Raw genomic sequence first — 24,164 nt, 5'->3', positions numbered from 1 at the left:
AGTTAATTTAATAACGAAGTATAGAAATCTAGTGATGAGCGGTGGTATTAAAAGAGGTTTGATAGCATTCATTTATAGGATTTCAAAGTTTTGCAATCAAGTAATTCGGCTCGCAATAAATTTTTTGGTTCTTTACTTGGATCTTTTCAGTTAAAACCATAACTATGGCAAAAAATTACAAAACTTTTTCTAAAGCCTCGCAGAAATTATACAAAATATTCTCAGTCCTACAAGTTGAGAAGCGGAAAATATATTGACGTTTGCTTAAGTAACAAGGTATAAGAAGGTGAAAGAGATAAAGATTTTATTTGTTGGAGCAAACTAGAATATTTGTTTAATTGTTTTTAAATAAATAATGAGAATTTTAATGCAATGTTTCAGCGAAAAAAATATATATCGTTCGTGTGAAATAAGAAAGACTTCAAAGCAAATTATGAAAGTAAAACTTTGAGCTTATTTATTTGAAGCAATAATTACATTTGAAAGTAAAAAAAAACTGCAGCATTTGGTTGAAATATAAATGAAAATTATGTGGCATGTTTTTTGAGAGTGGTAGTTAAATTAGTTATGCTTTTTTCTTTATATTTGCAGAAGATAACAGTTCAGAGGTGACACTTCTAAAAGGCGAAACCGTCATGGTTGTGAGAGCATCTGCAAGACGGGGCCACCTTGTGGTTGAACATAAAAACCACACTATTCATGTTCCCTATCAATTTCTGGAGCTCAAACCTTCGGAGGGAGTCAACATATAAACTTCCTCCAATTACTACTTCATCAACATGTTCTTCACTATCTCCTACACCTAGAATGTCTCAATGGATAATAATAACTCGTTGCAACAGAGAGAGCATTTTTTTCCCCTGGTAGTTTTCAATATTACTTAACATTGCGCCATGCGCATAACATTTTTAAAAAAAATGCCTCGAATTCTCCACCTCTCAGGAAATTGAATTAAAAAAGTATTTGAAAACTCTAGGCTGTGAACAGGCACTTATTTCCAGTTTGTGACCCTCTTACCATTTGCAAAGCAAAATCACTCTCAAATTTCCGAAGTTCTAAAATCCACTCAAACCCCATTAGCACGTTGAATGCCATGGCGACTGAGTTTGTTCGTAGCACCACGGGAGTCACCGGTGACCGGTGAAGCAAAGGTTATAACAAACACATAATTCGAGTAAATTTTTAATTTTTTTATATTATTATCGTTACTAAAATAGTTTGAAGAAATTATAGAACACACAAAAATAGTTTTATTTATATACACAGAGATGCCAACTTGCTTCGGACAGCGAATAAAATATTTTCAAGTGGTAGTTTATTAATTGTGATTCTTCGTTTAATAAATTTAATTTAGTAGATTTTTATCCACCACTATTTCTAAATAATTCGTAGGCTTATATAATTCACCACTTATTCCAGATTTGTCATGCTAAACCTTTTTAAATAAGTAGCAAAATCTGTCTAATATTTGCAAATTTAATTTGTAGTTATTTACCATTTGACCAGACGGGCAAGCCATGTAAAATTAGCGGGGCATTCAACGTGTTAACCACTTGGATAGAGGGAAATTCTCCAAGACTCCTGTCCTTCAGCAGCGTTTCTCTTGGTTATCCGAAGACTGAGAGTGATTAATGCAGCCCAGAACGCGTGGCAAATAGTATTTGAATCTCAAAACCTCAAAAGAAGTAAAATTCATATTTATTATTGCTGTTCAGTTTCACTTTCGAATCAACTGAAAACGTTTAATTTAAGGTATAGTGCTATTTAGTAGGTGGAAAGTATTGAGATTTGCAATTCAATTTTTCTCCATAAAAAATTATCTTTTGAGCAAATTTGAAATTTCGCTAAACAACGTGCGTTAAAAATTTATTTGGAAAACAATGTGTGTTATCAATACAACGGATAAGAGTTGGCAGATTTATGTCCCCTCAGACTGCAGAAAACCTTACATTTCAATTTATTTTCTGAGTATTTTAATCAGATATTAGATTACAACATAGGGGTTGTTGGTGCTTACTAATCTTAATTTATAGTTAATATTTATTTTTAATGTTTATTTTAAACTTAATGCTTGTCTGGGAAATGAGCTAGGTCATAAGGTCATAGAGCATCTCTATGGATGCTTACTTTATTATGGCGACCCACTTTTTTTCTCCCCCAGTTTCGAAATGCATTTCATTTATTGCCCTTGAACTAAATGTAAATAAATAAATAAGTTTAGTTTTTGCTACCACCGTTCAAATGCGTCAGTCAATTATGTTTTGTTTTCCTTTGTAAAGTTTCCACAAAAAAAAAAATATTTTGTTTTGATGCTTTTATTTGATCCCTGACTGTCCGAGATTACTTCAAAAAATTTATTTAATCAGCTTCATGGTCAATTTAACTCATCGAGCTCAAGTAAACAATCATTCACGATTGGCGATGTTTTTTTCTGACCACTGGAGGTAAATAATTACAAAAAATTTCGTTGAGACATACTAGGTGTGGGCAATAGAAACACGTCATACAATCTCAGGGTTTCATCATCATATCTTAGAGTGTCTGGTTACACACGTGTTTCGTAAAACAATTCTATGTGCATCAAATGGGTGTTGTTTGGTGATGCGTCCATGTATAAACACTTCGTTACAAGTACAAATGAATGTGTGGAAGAAGACAATGACTAGAGCAACTGACGATTCCAAAACATCAGTCTCAAAATTATGAACAAACAAATTCCTATTTTTAGTTCTCAGGAAATATATTTGTATTATTAATATTGTAAAATTTGAAAAAGTGGACATTGATAGTATGGGGCTATTTAAATATTGCTCAAGTATTGCAGATTCTGGTTTCCTTTATGAGCAAAAAAAAAAAAAAAAAGCAAATTGTTAAACCCTTGTGCTTATGTAAAATTAATAACGTAATTACGTAAGACCATACTTACGTTCAAATAATTATTTCCCCCAAAATGTAGTTATCTTTTCTATTTTTAAGGGAATTTTTTTTCTGATAAAGGAAATCTAGTATCTTACATCTAGTAAGTCACTAAGCATAAATATATATAAGTATAGACCATGTATAAGACAGTTAACTGAACTTGTAAGCATTACCCTTGTCGACAAATTTCCTTACACATTAGATGCTTGCACAATATTCTAATGGTCCCTGTGTAAAAAGTGTAAAAAAAAAAGGATTCTTTTTTGTTAATTACTTGCATGTGCGAAGCAATGTTTTCAAAAAATCTCGTAAAACATTACTGCTGGATTATTAAAAGTTAATAAAATTAAAATTTTATAGTCTAATAAAATAAATCCGTGAATTAAATATATATATATATATATATATATATATATATATATATATATATATATATATATATATATATATATATATATATATATATATATATATATATACATATATATATATATATATATATATATATATATATATATATATATATATATATATATATATATATATATATATATATATATATATATATATATATATATATATATATATATAAATTAATTTTAAATTTTACAAAATTTTTATTTGGCGTTATTTTTTTCTACAATGAGTTTTGTAATCGAATTCATACAGAAGAAAACAAATCCATCTTAAATACAATATTTAATTCTGTTTGTATATAAAAATATGCTTATTCTTCCATTATCTGTCTAATTGCTTTCTATATTTAACAAGGTTGTTTTTGAAGTTCCTTACATACCCTCCAACTACTACTATGGAATTTCCGTAGTCTCGAGAAGTATTTTTCCTAGGGGTAGAAGAGGCTATGCTTCATAATTTTAATAAATTAAGATTAAAAGAGTTTTGTCCACCACTACATATTTTCAATTCAAACACTTATATGAAATATCGGGTTGGTAAATGTTTACATAATGAAATTCAATAAAAAATTTATGAAAGCTCTGCTTTTTTAAAAAATTTCAACTTTAGTCCACTGCTACTAGAAATATTTTACTTCAAAGGTTGGAGGCGATTGACTTTTTACAAGGAATATAAGAAAAATAAAGTTTCTGTGTCAAACTCAAGAAGATTTTTTAATTTCATACTATTTTGTTGAAAAGAATTTATTGGATTTTTTCGGAATGTCATTTCAAATACATAAAAAAATTTTATGACCTTTTTAAAATTCGTCAAAATTACAGTTTCTCAAAATCATGTAATTGTATTCACTTAAAGTTTTGAGGAAAAATTCATAGAAGTTCTAAAAATTATATCAAGTTATATTTATCTTAATGTAATAAAAACGATACCTTCATTTTCTAGCTTTTTTGAAAGATATTGTGCTGTTTAATAATACTGTGTCGCTAAAAGTTAAAATAAAAAACAAAAAAATATATATATAAATAAAAAATTTAACCTAATATCCAAGATGACAAGTTTGCGTGAATTATTATCAGTTTCAATTTTCTATCACTTTAAAAAAAAATTAATATCATGTCAACAATTCATTTCCACAATTTTTTTGCATATTTTTATAAGCAATTCAAAGATAAAGTAACTGTTTAAATATTTAAAAAAATATATATATCACAAATACTTTTTATTTTTATGGAATGGCAGCTTTTTTTTAATTGAAATTTTTCGCCGTTTTCATTATTAGTCTATCACAGACTAATAAAGCTTAATGTAAGAGTTATGAATAACTGTTGAGAATTCACAATAGTTGTAAAAATGGCACATTGGATAAAAAGCCTAAAACAAAAGAGCTTTCAGAAAACAGCCTTAAACAATTTGCCGCTATTTTTGTATTATATTTTTCTACCTCAGAATATGAAGGAACATATTTGTAAAGTTCTAATGTATTCCGAGCAGTAGCCTTGGTGTTTTATGTGTGTGTGTACAGTTGAAACATTGTAAATATCTTCTTAAAAATTTGCACTTATTATGATTTTCAAAGCTTTTCAACAAAGCAATAACAAATTATTCATTTTATTTCCTGTTATGAGAAGATAAAAATTATCTTTTTATTGTATTCAATTCAAATAAAATTTGTGTGCTTTATTTTAAATAGAAATGTAATTCTCCAAAAATTTTCGTAAATATTTGCAATTATTATGAATATCAACAAAGGATTAATAAATTCTACATTTTATTCTCTAAGAAAGATGGAATCTCCTTATTGTATCAAATTCAGTTAGAATTAAGGTAATGTGTATGAAATATTATTGTAAATTCATTTTTGTAAAAATTTGCACTTATTATAAGTTCTAGTAAAGCATAATAATCTAAAAAAATTAAAAAAGGGGGGGGGATAAAACAAGGGTGCGAAAGAGATAATTGCATTGGGGACTCAAGAGGTTCCAAGTATGATTTAAAAATAAAAGAACATCTTATTCTATTTAGAAAACTTTTCTTTTAAGAAAGGAAACCTAAAGTTGTAATTTCAGATTCAATTTTAAAATATCATAGATGTTTCTGTTTAAGAATCGCAAATTTCTAACTTTCACGTTCGACATATAAATTTTTCGACAAGAGTTTTCTTTAACTTTTTGGCACAGAATTTTTGTTAAACATATTTTTCACAATTTTTTCCTTATTTTATGTGAATTTTGTTCAAATTGCGCGAAAAATATTACATTTAGTATTTTAATGTTGTTGGTGTCGTCGGCCATTACGGCAGAGGGGGTGCGATTGTTCTTGTTTTCAAGTAGCGCCAACTATGGCCGAGCATTCGACTTTTGTCTATTCCTGTTTATAATGCGGACCCATTCATTCGTCCACAGATCGCAATTTTGACCTGAACTAGAGAACGATCAGTCTTTATTGCAGTACCTCCAGAGGTATCGATTTGGAGGACTTTGTGACCCGACAGATTTAACGTGCATCAGTCATCATTTACTACACTAGGAGATTGATGAAGAGATAAATTTAAATCGATTTAGTTTATTGAAAAAGTTCTTGATACTTCAGAAGTTGAATTTCTGGGACTAAACAATGTCTTCAAGAGATGTTTGAAGAGAAGTCACTGCAAGTCTCAACAATAAGTAAAGGTATTAGGAAAGAGTTAGTAGGACATTGTTTCCATTTGTGTTGACTTACTTTTACAAGTCTTAATTTGTGCTGAGAGCTACAAAAATATATTTATTGGGAAATCAACCTGCGTGTTGTCTTTGAGAGAGCAGCTCCGTATATCCAAGATTTAGCGAAGGAAAAACAATCCCAGGCAATACTTAACAGTCTTGAAATTTAAAATTTGGAAACTAAGTTCAATTGATTGGATGCAATGATTAGAAGCGAGCCGCGATGGCTAAAAATGTGAAGCATTCAATTTCCAATGAAGTAAACCGGGTTCGAATCCCGGCGATGGTTGATCGATACGAATCCGCGTCCGGCTTGCACCAACCACAGTGCAAACGAGAAATATCCTTAGTGGTAAACGGATCAATTTGAGACTGGTTGATTTTAGAGTCGATTTGCCGTCAGGCTAACCGTGGGAGGTTCTCGCGGTCTTCCTCTCCATGTAACGCAAAGGCGGGGTAATTCCATCAAAAAGTCCTCCACGAAGGCAAAATTTCTACCAATACTTGATCCAGGAGTTCCCTTGTCTTCTGGATTGGGTTCAAAATTACAAGGCTACGGAGTTGAACATTAGTAGTCGTAAACCCAAAAATTGGGTCGGCTGTTCAACGACGGTTATAAAATAAAATGAGTAGAAGTAAACGAAACACATTAATTAGTGATTAAATAAATAAATAAATAGCGATCATATTCTAATCTCGATAGTTTAGCATATAGCGATAAAATCACGTTCTTTTTAGGTCTGTAAAGGATTTTTTAAAATATCATCTGCACAAATTAATTAACATATTTAAAGTTAGAACTTCGAACTAATAAGATTACATTTTAGTACGTAAAAATCCTATAACTAAATCAAAAGTTTCCAAAGTGCACAAACTTGAACTACCACTTCTTTCATTTTTGAAAAAAAAAAAAGAACACAAAAAAGTTGCAAAGATTAAAAGTGCGCAAGTATGATATTAGAATCAATGACGATATGTTTTGCGCATGTTTCACTGACAATCAGTATAAAAACAGGGTTTAAAAGAGTGATAAAATCTTAATACAAATAAATAAAATAAGCTCAATTTCTATTGCTTACTCATTTAAGATATTTATTGTGGTCCTACTGCGGAATAGTGTCATGTTGTTCAATAATAAAACAATAATTTTTATTATTACAAACAATAAAATGATTTTATTGCCGACTCTTTTGACAATTCACAAGTTCAATTCAGATACAAGCATAAGAACATAAGTTATGTATTGTACAGTAAAATAGTTTCTAAAGCTCAATCCATTACAGTTACAGCCAAACACAATTAATATTATTTAGACTGAATTTATTGATATGTTATACAGATATTTATTAATTTAGTAAATGCTAGTAATGACTACATTTTCATTAATTTGTATGCAATACTATGATTCCTATAGATTACAGTATAGAATTGGTAATATTAAATCTATATTGTATTCTATAGACTTACTATTTTTAATTCATAAAATTTCATATTTTTTCGTTTAAATTTAATAACACAAAATCGAATAGATAAATAAAAATAACCAATTACACTTGAGGGAAAAAAATTAAAGAAAATAAGCTAGCTATCACAATTGAATAGCACATTTTGCCACAGTTAAATAACTTAATGGAAGAATATGCTATAACCAGATGTAAATACTAGTGTTCCGTAATTACTACCCTTTATACATTAGGGATCACAAATTAATATTTATAAGAGAGAAAAAAAAACTTTTTATAAAGACCAAAAAAATAATTTTGAAGGGTGGCGAGATTAAAAACATTGAAACCAGCTTTACTGGTAGATGACGAAACAACGACTTCTATGTTTTTTCTGGCAATTCAACCAGTTTTGGCAGATTTGTTTCCTTCTTTGTAAATAATTTCAAGGATTTTAATAATGTTTTTCCATTTTTTCTAGTTTAAATATTGATTTGCAGTTCCTAATGTTATTGAATCCGTTATTTGAAAAAAAATTATACAAGTAAATATTAAGGGCAGTTGAGACGAAACACCTTGTATTTTAGTGTCACGCCATTCAATAACAAATGTTTTGAATGGATTAGGAGTTAGGTAAACATTTAGATTTTCTAAAGGTGTTGTTTCTCAATTAACCAAAATGTCCCATTAAACTTTCTTCTTTTCTTTCTTCTTTCTTTTTTCATATTCAATTGCATAAATAAATATAAACATGATGTTTTATTGAACAAAAGGTAAAATTGTTAAAAGCAATTTGAAATAATCAATTCCTAGGATAGAAATTAAAGAAAAATCTGTATTAAAAATTAGCTACATTAAAAACATAATTCATTTTTATCTTTTATCTGAGAAACTTTTATCTGAATTGTTCTTAACTAACGTCTCTAGTCATTTTTTTTTCTCTTTTAAACTTCTTTCAACACACTAAGTCCGTTGTGAAAAAACTATTTACAAGCAAAGAGACTTTGTTTATATTTTTATATACAAATTACATGAGTACATTACATATGAAAAATATACACTAAAAATAACATATTCACTGAAGCTTTTCAAATGGTCATTCCATTCTCATTACATGTAAAGGGGAAAAAAAATTTATTACATACAAACATTTTTTTTCTGCATTTAATTTTAAAGTATACATAAATATTCGATCGTTTAATCTTCCATTTTAAAGCAAGCAAAAACTTTACTTAGTTATTTTAGTTTAAAACAAATAAAAATTTTTAATTTTTTTCTTTTAATTTTTCATTATTTTGCGCTCAAAAAAAATTTTCTTTGTTTTTTCAGTTTAAAGCAAATGAAAATTCAATTTTTAATTAAAAAGCATACCTAAAATCTTTTTGCATTTTAACTACAGAGTACAGAACATACAAAAAAAAAGCTTATCTTTTAATTTTTGTTTCAAGATGTTTGTCTTTTAATTTTTTCATTTAATAATAGAAAAATATTACCCATTGATCTACTTGATTTTGTATTTATATAAAATACCAGCAACTAAAATATTTTTAATAAAATTTCAATAGTAATAATTTTTTTGTCACACATTTTTGATCTAAAACTTTTAAATAAAAAAAAAATGTCAATTCAAAAATTATAAATTCAAAGTAAGTTATCTAAAATTTATTCAATAATCAACAATTTGATATGTAGCACACCTACTGACTAAAATAAAAACATAGATTTCGTTTTCTAGCAAAATATTCAAAAGATTTTACAAACATGACAAGCATGATATGATACAAATATATTAGCATAGACTCTTATAAAATATTTCTCATACATAACAAATAAAATCTATGAGAGTATTGCAAATGTAAAATTCAAGCCGAAAAGCACTAATATATTTTTTATTTTATCAAACTAAATAATTTTTTAACATCTTTGCACTTTAGTTTAACAGAAATTGACTGCAAACGAAATAAAATTAGAAACTATAGATTTATACAATGGTTGTTTAATATTTTGCGTAATTAATAAATCATATCTTCTTCTCTTTCTTTCATAAATTGCACGCAACAAATTAAAGAGCATTTTGAGATTCAGTCTCAACAAATTTAAAGACATTTTCATTATGAAAAATTAATTTTATTAGAGATAATTTGTATAATAACATGTATTGAACAACTCATATTGGTACAAGATTCATTTGCTTTGGATAAAAAAAATTTCATACAATTTGTATCAAATAAATTTGTAATTTTCTTTTATTTATCTTTTAAATCAACAACCGACTAGAACAGAAAACAAAGGCGAAAAAGTTACTTCTCAATTTGATATTAATATGGAATTCAAATCCCTTTTAAACAAATTAATGTACAATAATATCCTTGAAATACAATGATTTAAACTCTGCTTTGAAATTGATTCCGGTTATAAACAACATATCAACCTACACAGCAAAACAAAAACAAAAAATTGTATTTATATAATTCTTTCAAAATAAAAATCTTTAGTATACAATTTTTAGTCACATTAAATTGCACTTCTTTTAATACATAACAAATTTAAAGCTGTCTTGTACAATTAAAAAAAAAAAAAGCAAAATACACACAACACAATTTTTATATTAATTTCTCAATAACCTAACAGCACATTTACAACAGCCTTACGCAATAGTTCATTATCTTTTAAACTTGTACAATCTTTGGCGTTGATTAGTATATGGAACACACAATACTTTTACTTTCTTTAACGAGATTTAGAGATGGCAAATGATAATTAGAATCAATTTAGCTCAATTAATAAAAATTAGACCAAAAAATTGCAAACGTATTGGCCTGTGAGTGCGATTTTTGAGTCAATTCTAAAAATAGGTAAATTTACCAGTCTAAAAAATTAACAATCCTTATTTTCACGAAAGTTATGTATTAAAAGCAACTATTATTATTATTATTAAGCAATCCATTATTTTCATATCAGATAAAAAAAAGCGACCTCTGTAGCAAAAACAATGAGTGCTATTAAGATTTCTTTTACTGAAGTGAAAATAACTTCCATAATTGAGGTTCCATCGTTCAAAACATATATTTTTGTAGGTCTTAACAGAATTTGTCAAATAAATCTGTAACAGAAGTTATTTGCATCCAAAGAGAAAAAAACACTTGGGACGCACAAACTTATCGAGTTTTGTAATTGGCTTCAAGACAAAATTATGTCTCAATAATAATAATCAATTGTAAATTAGCTAATACTAATATTCAAGATCTCATTGCATCTTGACAAAGAATATCTATTAAAAGAATCAAAAAGAATATCTAGTAAAAGAATCAAAAAGAATATCTATTAAAAGAATCAAAATTATTTAACAAGAATTACAATCAGCTATTCATAATTTCGTTTTAAAATGAATACCATCATATGGATGAATATGGTAGTTAAGCCTGAATCATCATTTGCTACTGCTTATAATTAAGACACCATTTTCGTCTTGAAGATGGATATTGCATTTAGGTCCTAATGCAATAACCATCTAGTAAAGCGTCCGTTAGTATTTTCGAATTGTAATTACCTAATCATTTTATTACTTGTATCTTACTTTAAAAATTAAGTTTGGGAATAGAAACCAAATGGGTGAAAAAGATTATCTATTTTTTAGAATTATTACGAACTGTAATAAATGGCAACAAAATGCACGCACAGGCCATACAATTGTTGAAGTGTTCTTAAAATGAACGAAAGCAAACTCAACATCCTGACTTCTCATTTGACACAATGACTTGAAAGTGATAGAAGAAAAAAAAAACAGTCTTTGAAGTAACTAAATTATTCATTATCATACATGGGCCAAAATCCTCACTTCACCAGCAGATGCTGATGTATTTCCCAAATCAGGCACCTCCCTGCCTGGTACTGACAGTATCACTGTGTCCCTGTTGAGCACCTGGGACGAGTCAGTAGTCTGGACGATGGTCACTGCATTGATGTCGTGGTGGTGAGGTTTCCAGCCACGACCCCAAGTGGAGGATAGACCTGTAGATGGAGGACTGTCATCACTAAGGCCGGCCACAACAGAGTTCTGTGACTCGCCACTAGGACTTGTGAAGTGAACTGGATCCTGCTGGTTGGCAGGCCTCGAATGACCAGAGTCTAGGAAGAGTGATTCGTGAGACAGGAAGCTGAGACTCAGCGAAGGATTGCGACTGTGACTAGTTGTGAGGACAGTTGGCTGAGGTTGTTGCAGAGGCTGCGTAGATACAGAGCATAGAGTCTCAGTACTCGGCCTCAGTACTCCCGCAGAGCTTGCCCGGGAACGGTAACTAGGTGGCCTACTGTATTCCCTCTCAGTGAGCGCAAGGGGAGGCCTGTAAAAATAATTTTCATTGTAAACTCAAGTATTTTTGCATCAAGTATTTTTGTAACGCAAACAGCATACAATTAAAAAAAAAAAAAAAAAAACAAGTTTTTATAACGGAGCCCGATTTATTTAACACCTTCAGGACCGTGATCACGCTATTCTCCAATCACGGCCCACAGTTACACATATAAAACGAGCCTTTCTGATTCTAGCGGGACAAGATCACATGGGCGTGATTTCAATTCAGTACTCTCGTATTAGTACGAATAGTGCTAATAATAGTGTGCTCTGTAGTGCACATAACATCGGAACGTGAGCATCTATGGAAGTGCTTCATTTTCCTTCCACCGGTACTGAAAGGGTTAAATATCAAACTAAAGGCAGAATTCAGTAGCAGAGAATTTTTATTAGCGATGTAATTTGAAAACAAATTAAAAGATAAGGAAATAAATATGTCTATCCTTATATCCTTATGAGGGTTTTCACCAATTTGTATCGTTTTGAATGTAAAAAGGTAAAAACCCCACTGAGTTTGTGGTCAAGAATGTGTGTGCCGTATGGTCTCGTGGCAAAATGGAAAAAGTGGGTTGCGGTAAGTCTTAGAGGAGACAAATTAAAAACCAGTCATAAGTTTTTGGGCAAGTATGACTGGAATTTTAGCGAATTTTCCAAACTAAATTTGCTTACACTAAATACTTGTTATTTTTATAATGAGATAATTATCAGTATATTGTCTATGTCTGATTATAAAATCTTTTTGCCACTACCTTTTATATAGTACTTATTAAACGAGATGCCATAGAGTGACGTTAATAATTTTAATTTTTGAAAGCGTAAGTATAATAAGATACATTTTGAATTCTTCAATAAAAGGCTTTCCTTAATAACTATTCTAACCACAAATTTTACAATTTGTTAAGAATTAAATTGCTTCTTTGTTTATTCCACGCTTAAATATTAATTTCTGTTTGTCTATTTTTTGACAAGGATTCTAAAAAAGTATATATTGAGTGCGGTTATTACAGGACATCATAAATGAAAACGAACGCAATACTTTAATTTCAATTGATTTCTAATAAGATATGTGTACCTGGAATGAAGGGTGCTTGTTGTGTGTGACCTGTAAGTAGGGGGTGGAGATACAGGTGATAAGGCTGAGGCTGTATTGGAAGCTGACCCAGAGCCTTGCTGGCGATCCAGGAGTAGCAGTCGAAGCCTGTATTCTTGCATAGATGCTTGATAAGATGGGGGAGGTGGCCTGTACTGGAACTCAGGATACATCATTGCTGGAAAATGATAGTTTACTTTAATATGCATAGAATTGCCATTCTTTTAAAAGTTTAAAACATTTTCAAAATAAAACTAAGTTCAACTGTAGATAACACAATTTTATAGTTTCATGATTAAAAAAATTTATTTATCAACAATTTTAGTTTTTTTTTTTTTTTTTTTTTTTTTTTTTTTTAAACGTTTTAAAATGTTAATGTAACTGATCATTTAGCAAAATGAATTTCGAAATGCATAAATTTAAAGAGAAAAAAAAAGATGACAAGGTGATTTTTTAAATATTGTAGAATCAGTGAATTGCGATGCTGTTACATCTCAAGCCAAAATTTCTAAACGTTTTACCTCTTATAGTTTATTTAGTTTAATATATTTTCACGAGGATGAAATTTTTACTCTTTAACTTAAAATCCTAAAATTAAATTCAACTAATATTAGCAATCTTAAAATTTAAAAAATATATTCAAACAAACAAAAAATATTAAAAATTATTAATTAGTTAAATTACAAAGTAACCGTGCTAATATAATTCTCCGTAGGTTAACATTGTGGAACAAGAATTAAACGTTTAAAGATTAAAATAATACTTAATATGCTTAAAGAAATTTTGTCAAATCATCCGTGGATTATACACTTACGTTCGACGTAATCAAAAATAAATACAGCAATTCAAGCATTAATTTATCATGTAAATATTATATATTAATTTATCATGCAAATATTATTATAAAACAATGCCCAGTTACAGAACATGACTAATTTTTACGTTTTTATAATTTTCAATTTCTTCCCACATTCAACGTTTTTTATAACGACAGAAAACCGATAGCCATATTATATTATCAATAACAACTGTTTATAAACCTGTTGTAACAGCTATTTATTTACATTTTTAACAGAATAATACTATCAACATGAATCTAAAGGAGTTTCATTAACTTGTAGTGCTGCCATCTATACATTTCAAATTAAACTGTTAAATGGGTTGACAAACACACGTAAAACATTTTGCTTTTTTAAAAATAAGTATATAACATAATATTTATTTATCTTAACTGTCATTTCACAAAAACTAAAAGATTAAAGGTAGTTCTAATTTTCTATTAGTTTAAAAATGTTTCATACTATCCATGGAAAGATACACAAAAGTTCTTAGGTTTCTTAGATTTTAAAAACCTAACTCTGAAATAAAATATTAAATTATCTCTAAATGAATTATTCTGATAAAAATTATGATGCAATTAGATAAAAAATTTAATACAATTTTTGAAAAATATAAATATGAGATTGTACAACGAATTTGAGATTGTACAACGATTTTTTTATAATAACGTAGCAAATCATTAAATTAACAGCGGATAAAATATAATACTTATCAGGAATTAAAGTGTATTTCAAAAGGCAATAAAATATCGGATCAATTGGACAATTCTATATAGAGAATAATTTGGCTGAATAGTGACTATGAGATATTGGGTGAGTTAAACAATTCGATATATGGCCTATGTTGGTTGAGTAACGGTTATAAAATATATTTTATTTTATTTTTTTATAACCATCGTTGAACAGCAGACCCAATTTTCTGGTTTACAACTACTAATGCTCAACTCCGTAGCCTTGTAATTTTGAACCCAATCCAGAAGACAAGGGAACTCCTGGATGAAGTATTGGGAGAAATTTGCCTGCGTGGAGGACTTTTTAATGGAACTAACTTGCATTTGCGTTACATGGTGAAGAAAACTACGAAAATCTCCCGCAGTGAGCTTAACAGCAAGGGGACTATTATCTATAATCCGTCAACTACTGAGGATATTTTAAGTCAGCACTGTGATCGGTGTAAAATTCATATTGTCGACCAGCCATCGCCGGGATTCAAACCTGGTTCACCTCATTGGGAGGTGAGAGTTCTATCCCCTGAGTCCCCAAGCCTCTTTTAACTATTGTAATGATTATTGTAGAATTAACTAGTTAATAATTAAATAGTATTTAAATAAAACTAGCTCATTTTTTTATTGCTATTTCTCATCTTTAGTACCCGCCCATTTAAAGAGTTACGCAGATGTAAGAAATGTTTTTCAACTCTGAAATGTCACGTTCTGTTCCGTATAAAATTTCTCGAATACACATGTCAGCGATGTCCATTATTTAAAAACACATTTTGAGCTACGTTTATTTCTTGAAACACACATTTCGAACTACCATCTAAATGAAAGTTCACGATCGATATACTTTTTACTCTTAACTTTCATTTTTTCCTTAATTTGAAAGGAACTTAACAAAGCTTGGAAAATTTGTCCATAATTTTTCATTTTCAAAAAACTTAACACCATTACAAATACGAAATAACTATTATTGCAGCCACGCAGTAGTATAACTTTTTTGAACTTCAATCTATGCTTATCAAAGCCTTTTGAATCAATCTTGAGGGCTATCTACAATCGTGTTATTTTAAATCGAACTTTTTAATATGAATAATAAAGAGGCTAATTAACGATTTCTTTAGCGAAAGATAAAAAATAGTTATTCTTTATTTTTTGATTATTAAGCATTTTTCATCTTATGTCCTTCCATCACCATCTAGAATTTTAGGTTACATTTCTAATTTGTGTTTACATGATATTTTTTTGTATTTAACAAATTTTGAGGTTATAGTATTATTAGGCAGCACAATACCTTTCAAAAAGGTTAGAGAACAGAAGAGCGGCTTTATTAGATTAAAAGAAATAGCGATTGATAATTTTTAGATATTCTAATCATTTTTCCTTAAAACTTAAAGGAATAAAAGGAGGCGTTTTACGGTTTTGAGTAAGTAATTTTAAACTACTTTTTAAGTTTTCATATTTTTTAAAATCTAATTTCATTACAGTTTAAACTGATAAATGAATGATAACGCTAAAAAAATTATTTGAACGTTTATTGCATGACATTACTTATCATAAATCTAAAAAACAAGCAACAGTATACTTATTTAACTACCTATCAAAAACTTTTGATTGCAGAATTTTATTGGCATAATTTTATGACAAAACAATCAAGAATCTAAAGTACTGCATGATTTATATCTCAAATTGTGATTGGGTGGCGGTCTTGCTTTTTATATGGATCGAAAGATACTGCCAATTAGAGTAAATATCCATAGTGGTCCTTAGTGGTGAAATATAAGTGAATTGGTGGTCCTTAGTGGTAAAATATAAATGAAATTGTGGTTCTTATTGGTGAAATATAAATGAAATGGTGGTCCTTAGTGGTGAAATATAAATGAAATGGTGGTCCTTAGTGGTGAAATATAAATGAAATGGTGGTCCTTAATGGTGAAATATAAATGAAATGGTGGTCCTTAGTGGTGAAATATAAATGAAATGTTGGTCCTTAATGGGGAAATATATATAAAAAGGATTAAAATCATATTTAGAACCTTCCCTTCCCGTCACCACGCCTTCGACAGTTGTGTTCGATCAGTGTGAGGAAGGGCTTCTTTTAACACGCGTGTCTCAATATTTAATAAATAAATAAATAAATAAATAAATGAAAATTTACCAGCATAGGGATGGTGAGGTCTACCATAAGGCGGAACCCTTGGGACGAACCTCCTGTTTGGCTCCTGTTCTGAATTTTGCAGTCCTAGCATCGCCCTACACGATGGAGCATCGTGTGACGTCAGGCGCCATGCGATTCCACTCACTGTTATTAAAACAATACCAACACCTAGAAACAGAACAAAAAGAAAATGTTAAGCGTTAATGAAAATGTTAAGTGTTTGAAATCTACTTTTTCAAAATATGATTATCAAAAAATTTGTTCAATGCAGAAATGCTCAATCACATTTCGTATGCAGGACTAAACGGTCATAAACTTCAAACGCGAAAGAAGAAGAAATTTTTTTTTAAAATTGTTTCATTCAAGCTTGTTTTTAGGGTTAAGTTTATCAAAATATTTTTACCAGTTTTATAACATAGGACTGTTTATTGACCGTCTAGTTGCTAAAGAAATTCTGTAGCAGTTAAACATGGGAGAAATAAATTTTACATTTGCAAGCTTTGTGGCAAGCTTTTAAAATCTATCATAGATATATTAATATGTTTAATAATTGTATTAGCATCTGTATTGTAAATTCAAATATTTATTCATTTCGTTATCTGCAAAATTTTTTTAATAATATTAAAAAAATTTTGCAGATAACGAAATGAATAAATATTTGAATTTACAATACAGATGCTAATACAATTATTAAACATATTAATATATCTATGATAGATTTTAAAAGCTATATATATATATTTTAAAGGATTTAGTGAAGGAAATCAAAACTATCTTTCTTTATTTGATTGAAAACCAAGTAATTTTTATAAAAGGAAAATTAATACGTAAAATGGTTTGTAATTATGTTCATCATTAAAAATGATGAACATAATTGATGAATTAATACTTCTTTACTATGGAAATGACAAATCTGTCCCCGGTCCGAATCGAATCTTTGCAATTACCCGATGTATGATCAATAGCAATCATTGTATATTTTAGCAATAAAATCGTTTATGTGAATCAAATCGTTACTTATAATTATGGCGATATTTCGTTTTATATCTAAAGCTGAAATACGTTTAATTGTAACAATAGATAATTAAATGAGATTTTATCATAAAAAAATCATATCCAACAAAATCTAACAATGAAAGAAAAATGTAGAAAAAAATTAAGAGGAAGTAAATTAAAGATGTACTTAATGCACATCTTTTTTAGCCAGTCTTTAAACTTTTGAATTTAAAAATAATGCCCATAGACAACAAAGGCAGGAAAAAGGCTGTTTGCCGTAACACTTATATATGAGAAATCCCCTATTAATACCACCCCAATCGATTTTTCAGCTATTGATTTGCATCAAGTATGTAAATACTCATCGTGGAATTTTAGATAACAAAAACAGTTCCGCGAAGTGGCAACCTATTCTTTTGCCGCTTCACTAGCGTCATCTGTTGAACGAACCTAATTATCAGTTGAATCGTTTCCTCACTATTGATAGGTCTTTATTCTTCTTTTTTTGGAAGAACCCTTCGGGAAATTTCCTTTCAAGTTCTCTTGAAGTTTACACAGAGAATTAATAACTAAAGAGCAATATTTGAACGCGGATTTCGTACACTGAACTCATCACTCGAGTTAAATAAATTTTTTTTTCCTCTTCTTTTTTGACAAGCCACTTTATTCACATCAGTTTGTATCGCTTTAAGCTGTGATAATAATAAAAAAAATTCGTCTGCCAAATTAATTGAAATGCAAACGATTTATTTTTTCTATATTTTTTTTAAAGAAAAACTTTTTCATACAATACAACTTGAGGCTGTTCTTCTCTCTCTCTCTCTTCCCCCCCCCCTTCTCAATATTCGAGTTTAAGTGAAGTTTTAGTTAAAAAATTTATTTCCTACACAATTCTGACAGGAAACTTTTAAACTAAATAATAGTCAAGATAAAGATTATAGAAGAGCGCTATTTATGAGAAAAATATATCGCTTGATTCAATTATTACATTTAATATAATAGAGTTTCTAATAATAAAAAAATAGTGTTAAGTACGATATTTCTTAGAACATAAGTTAATATATTTTATAACTTATCTAACAGATGAATCAGGGTAATAAAAAGTTATATTATAATCAGCATGCAAAGTACTTAATAATAAAAGTTTTATTTATTGAATTCAATAATTTCATTTTAAAGTGGGCGAGCCTAACTTCAAGCCACAAATAAACAAACGAAGTGTTCGATCGTTTAAATAGCTGCTCGCCAGATTTTATTGCATTATAAAGAAAAGTTATTGAAACTAAATACAACTAAATAAACAACAACAACTAAAACAAATAACAACAACTACTAATAACAATAACTAAATAAACAACAACTAAATTCCATTCGTTTAGCATTGCGTCATATGTTGTTCCTACTAAATCGAAGTAGTTGTGTTTTTGTCATATTATACCCAATTATCATCATCTCATGAATTAGACAGCTTAATTTTAAAATTAATCAAATTAAAGCTTAGAAACAAGTTAATATAATGTGGCAGACTTTTACTGTTAAATATAGAGAACAAAATACAATAAGAGAAAAATGACACGATAAATTTGTTAAGTTTCCTTTTTAACAGAAACAGCAGATGCGTTCCTTCAAGATAATTCTACTTTCGGAGACATCTGTAATTTTTTAGTCGATTCGCAAACGATCTCAATTCAATTTACAAGCTGTTCACCAAAAGAAAAAGAATACGCACACATTTCTTTCCATTTTACAATATGTTCTAACTGTTACTTTTCCTCCCGCCTTTTTAGAACGTTTGCATCTGCATCCTGACGGAGGGTGCACAGCTGAGATGGATACATCTGCAAATAAACCATCTGTTGAAAATTTCGTTTTGGAACAGTTGATCAATACCATCGAATAAAAAAAAGCGCATATGTGTATAAAGTGCTATTGAGTGGGTGCTTTAAATTCAACAATGTGTGTTTTTAACTCGGCTTCCGCGTCGTGTGTAAGTACGTTACCAGAAGTTAACCTATTCCTTTATTCTTATTTTTTTATTTCGTTTCCCCTCAATAATATTGGCAAAACTACAGGGCTTGCAGTATCGTTATATTGAGAAAAACAGTATCTTCATAATTAACAATACAGTATGTCGATAATTAGGAAATAAGTAATTGCCCGTTACTTTAAATACCTTAAAAACTTTACACGTATAGAAATATATAAATAAAACTCAATAAATTTGATAACACTTGGCAAAGTGTAAACTTTTAAGTTAAACACTTCTCATTTTGAATTAGATACAAATTATTTAACACTTCCGCTTTATTTGCATCTGAGTTGATGGGGAAAATCTGGCACTCTCTTAGTGGAAAGATACTACGAATGCGAATATTTTGTTGCACAATTTATATAAAAACGAACTATCTTTGAAAATACTTTGTTTCTCCTGCGATAGTGATAAATAAAAGCTACCGTTGCTGTGGTTTTTATTATTTCCAAGATCGAAGATATCTCATTTTGTACAGAAAAATATCTTTTGTCTCATATTGAAAAATGTCCATTTCATATTTGAAAATATCCATCTTATAATAGAAAATATCTACTTGGAGTAAAAATTAATTAGAGTGACTTTTTTTTCCTCCTTAATGTGTGTAACTAATATATTTTATGGGTGGATATTTCGTTCTGAAAATTCTTGAAAAGAAAAATCTGATAATTGAAATTTGAATACAATTGTTAATAAATAAAAGATGACGGGGGTCAACCAGTCGGGATAACTGATTGTTACTTGAAACCCTTAGTTTATAGTGATATGGCATTATGTAATCGAGATATGTGGTTGGTAATAAGACAGGAACCTTAATGTGGCTGTAATTGGTACCAAAAATACCAGATATATGCACTCATTGGTACCAAAAATAATGAAGTTAGTTTTTTTTAATTTTTATTCTAACTTTTTTTATTCGGTTTATGTAGGGTTTGGTTGCAAAACTTTCCTCCTTTTTCAGTGTATGTTGTGAGTTTTAGAAGTGATTTTTATCATAATGTTCCATTTTTAACATGCCCGACGAGAATCAAAGCTAAAACTGGCGTCAAAGATTAATTACTTCACAACAAAAGATAATTTAAAAAAATTATCGAATATAACTACGAAGTTTTGGTGTAAAACAAAACATTAAAGCTCCTTACATAAAGTTTCCTTTGATTCAAAAGAAAACTTTCTAAATTAAATCAACGCTGTGTGTTTACTTTCTATTGAAATATCCACTTTGAATAAATGAAACGCAGACGGAAACCATTAACTATAATAAATGTTTGGAAAAAAAAGAATATGATAACAATGAATCAATAGCGAAACGGACAGAAAAAAAACAGTTGTCGAGTGTAATAATGTAATGTTCCGGTGCATGATTCGAATATTGTTATTTTTAATACAAGGGAGTGTTATACGTCCTTTTAATTACAATGTCAACAGAGCGTTCCGAAACGACCTACACACATAAAGAAACCGACAAGGTCACTAGCCGAGATACGTGGAACAGCTGATTCTACGGCGCTGCATTGTTTGTATCAACGTGCTGCCATCTCTTGGCAAACAAACACAAAATTAAACTTTTCATGCAATATTATTCTTCGCGTAAATTGTGAAGAGGTAATTTTAATGGCAACAAACCATATTGATTTTAGTTCTGTAAACATTACACAACAGTTAATTTAAATATTTATATTGATTTATGACAAAATATAATGTAATAAATTCCTTGACAGCACGAACATTATTACTTATTTTAAAAATATGTTCTATAAATTTGTTTTTAAATTAGTTGTTTCTTATTGAAGATTTACTTACTAGATATTATTTAATCTTTACGACACGCATAAGCAACGAGGAATTCATTTTATTCCTTAAGATAATCGAATAATCATCTTAATTTTTCCTTAATTTTAATACTAGAAATAAAAAGAAATAGTAATAAATAATAATAAAAAATATATTATGCCAATTTGATATTTTTTTCTTGCAAGTAAATCAAGTTTTCTTTCTCAGTACTATAGTTTAGTTTCATAGTACTACATTCTTTCTTAGTACTCAGTATATTTTACTTTAAAATTTTATTTTATGAATTGACGCAAGTCTAGTAAAAGTTATTATATATTTATTTATTTTCTTTTTAACTAACAAATATTTTCTAAGCAAGGAAAATAAATAAATCAGATGACCTTTGATTAAACGTCTCAACAAAAGCAAATGATACGATGAATAACTTATTTACTTAAGCATTAGTAATAAATTCATAAATATTTCGATTTTTTTTTCCATTCAAATCTACTATTGCTATAAAATGCTTGCTTTCAAATTAAAACTATTATGGATGTTTTATAATAGAACGAATTATTATATCTGTGATATTATTAATAGATTGCAATTATTTTTCGATACAACATAATCACTCATTACTTTAAATACTGAAAAAATAATACTGTGTTTCGATATTTTATCATTTCCTTTTCTTAATGTTTTTACAGCTAACTTTAACAGAAACGATTTGTTAGATTTCAAGAGCGTTTTTTCCCCTCAGGTTTAGAAAACAATGTGCACAATGTGCGTAAATCTTTTTTTTTTCCACGTTTAAATATTCTCGAATGTGTATAATTTTTGTATTTTCATTTTAGATAAGGTATTTCAAAGGGATGATTTTTTACGGAGGGAACACTACCTAGGAGAGATATTAAATTCTCACTTTTTATGCAGCGCAGTTAGCACAGAACAGAACAATATCGGTTGTCTACAGAGCTTGTGCAGAAAACACGCACATGAAAATGCAAAATCTTTCAATTATATTTTGAAATTAGCAATGTAGTTTTGTATAAAATATTAAAGTGGACTTTTTTTCTTCTTTTTTTTTCAAAAATACTAACTAAAGCTTACAAGAAAACTTGCATTAAAAGGATTTGTCGGTCTTACACTACTCATACATTTTATTTATTTAATAATCGCTCCGTAGACGCGTAAACAGCCCCAAAGTAACGCATCAACCAGCTTCTTGCTATATGTAAGTCGATCATCGTCCTAGATCTTATCACCAGTGCATAAGTATTGCTTGTACCTTGGCCAAAGCTTGTACCCATCACCACAAAAACTAGATCTGATTACTCATGAATCTAGAAAAACCATTTGTACTATAAATATTGGATTTCAAGTTAGCATTACTATAAATTTCAAAATAATTAGGATTTTGAAATTTATATATTACTCATATTTTTTGTTCATTTATTTATTCCAATCCATGTGAATATGTAAGGAGAATCAAACAAATCGTTTAGCCTCCTACGATCTGTAAGTCGATCCTTGCTCACCGTGTCATCATTCCAGATAATATCACCAGTGCAAAAGCATTGTCTATACGCATCACCATAAAAACTAAATAATAATACTAATGAATCTGGAAAAGCCGTTTGGAATGTAAATATCCGATTTCAAAACTCAATTCTTTTGTGTTTAAGGACTTAAAAACCTTTAAACCTAAACAAATCATACTAAATGACGTCATTTTAAGCGATGACGTACACAGAATAAGCACTGTAAAATGACTAGGCACCGGCGTCATGAAAATCAAGTGGACGTTCATGGGACCGCGACGAATTACCTAATTAATTCTCATACACTGGAAACAGTTGCCTGAGTTTCAGCCTTTTAGCGTGACCTACTGAAATAATTATGACAATAGGAGGTTACAACTCTGTCATGAGGAAAAAGTAATTTTTGCTTTGCTAGATTGAGTTTAACGTGTTTACAAATAGATAACGCATTTAAAAATGCCGATTTAATTAGAAGGAAAATAAAATGAAGTTTTTCTTTCCTGTAATTCATTTAATTCTAGAAAGATGCGCATTATATATATCGGTAAGCCTCTTCAACTTAGCAAATAAGATCCTGTTTCCGAATGATTGGAAGGCGGATATAAAATGCCAACATTTACAATTTAATTTCAGTTAATTAAAAATCAGCTTTTAAACAGGTCGAAATTAGTTTAATTAGAAGCAGATAGTGTAATGACTCATATTCGCGTATCACTAGCTATCTTGCAATGTTTAAAATTAAGATAGTATTAAGTCCAAACCTTCACTTTATATTAAAAATATCGCAGTTTTACCACATTTGTCAGTTTTAAATCTAAATAAACATCGCTTTAAATATTAACGTGTTCTGTTAGTTATAATATCTTATTTCAATCAAATAATACGAAAATCATATCACATCACTATTTTTTATTTTTAATAGGACATCTAGAATCTAAACTATATTTCATGTAATATATGCTTTGGATATATTGCAATATGGTGTCCGTTTCTAAATCACTATAAATTATTGCATCGTTGCTGAAACAAATCGATAACTTATGATTGTTTTGGTTAGGTAAGAAGTTGCTAGACAATCTAATCAGCTGAAAAGTACAACCTTTTATACGATCCTATAACATATGGCAGTTTAGTTAGCTAAGCAGTAAGACGATTAAGGTCTTGTTTCTATGGAGCCAGTCATTGATGGTC

The 24,164-nt window shown here is 29.1% G+C and overlaps 2 protein-coding genes across 2 annotated transcripts in view; one reads left to right on the top strand and one right to left on the bottom strand.

The window, feature by feature from the left end:
* dachs (unconventional myosin-IXb-like dachs) overlaps nucleotides 1–2,805 on the top strand; it is a 130,111-nt gene extending 127,306 nt beyond the window's left edge. Inside the window, exon 23 of the mRNA XM_087151989.1 lies at nucleotides 592–2,805. Within this exon, the coding sequence (XP_087008115.1) occupies nucleotides 592–752 (161 nt within the window). The 3' untranslated portion in view covers nucleotides 753–2,805. The remainder of the gene's footprint in view (nucleotides 1–591) is intronic.
* Nucleotides 2,806–8,369: 5,564 nt separating this feature from the next.
* The window catches only part of LOC107454216 (uncharacterized), a 135,866-nt gene continuing 120,071 nt past the window's right edge, over nucleotides 8,370–24,164 (bottom strand). Inside the window, exons 3-5 of the mRNA XM_087151988.1 lie at nucleotides 16,635–16,802; nucleotides 12,904–13,099; nucleotides 8,370–11,820 (exon numbers count right to left, since the gene is read on the bottom strand). Coding sequence (XP_087008114.1) covers nucleotides 11,292–11,820; nucleotides 12,904–13,099; nucleotides 16,635–16,802 — 893 coding nt within the window. The 3' untranslated portion in view covers nucleotides 8,370–11,291. The remainder of the gene's footprint in view (nucleotides 11,821–12,903; nucleotides 13,100–16,634; nucleotides 16,803–24,164) is intronic.

Source organism: Parasteatoda tepidariorum, chromosome 9, assembly GCF_982258835.1.
Source record: "Parasteatoda tepidariorum strain Cologne lab strain chromosome 9, Ptep-v5.0, whole genome shotgun sequence".
Classification (NCBI taxonomy): domain Eukaryota; kingdom Metazoa; phylum Arthropoda; class Arachnida; order Araneae; family Theridiidae; genus Parasteatoda; species Parasteatoda tepidariorum.
This window is presented reverse-complemented; position numbering and strand designations above follow the sequence as displayed.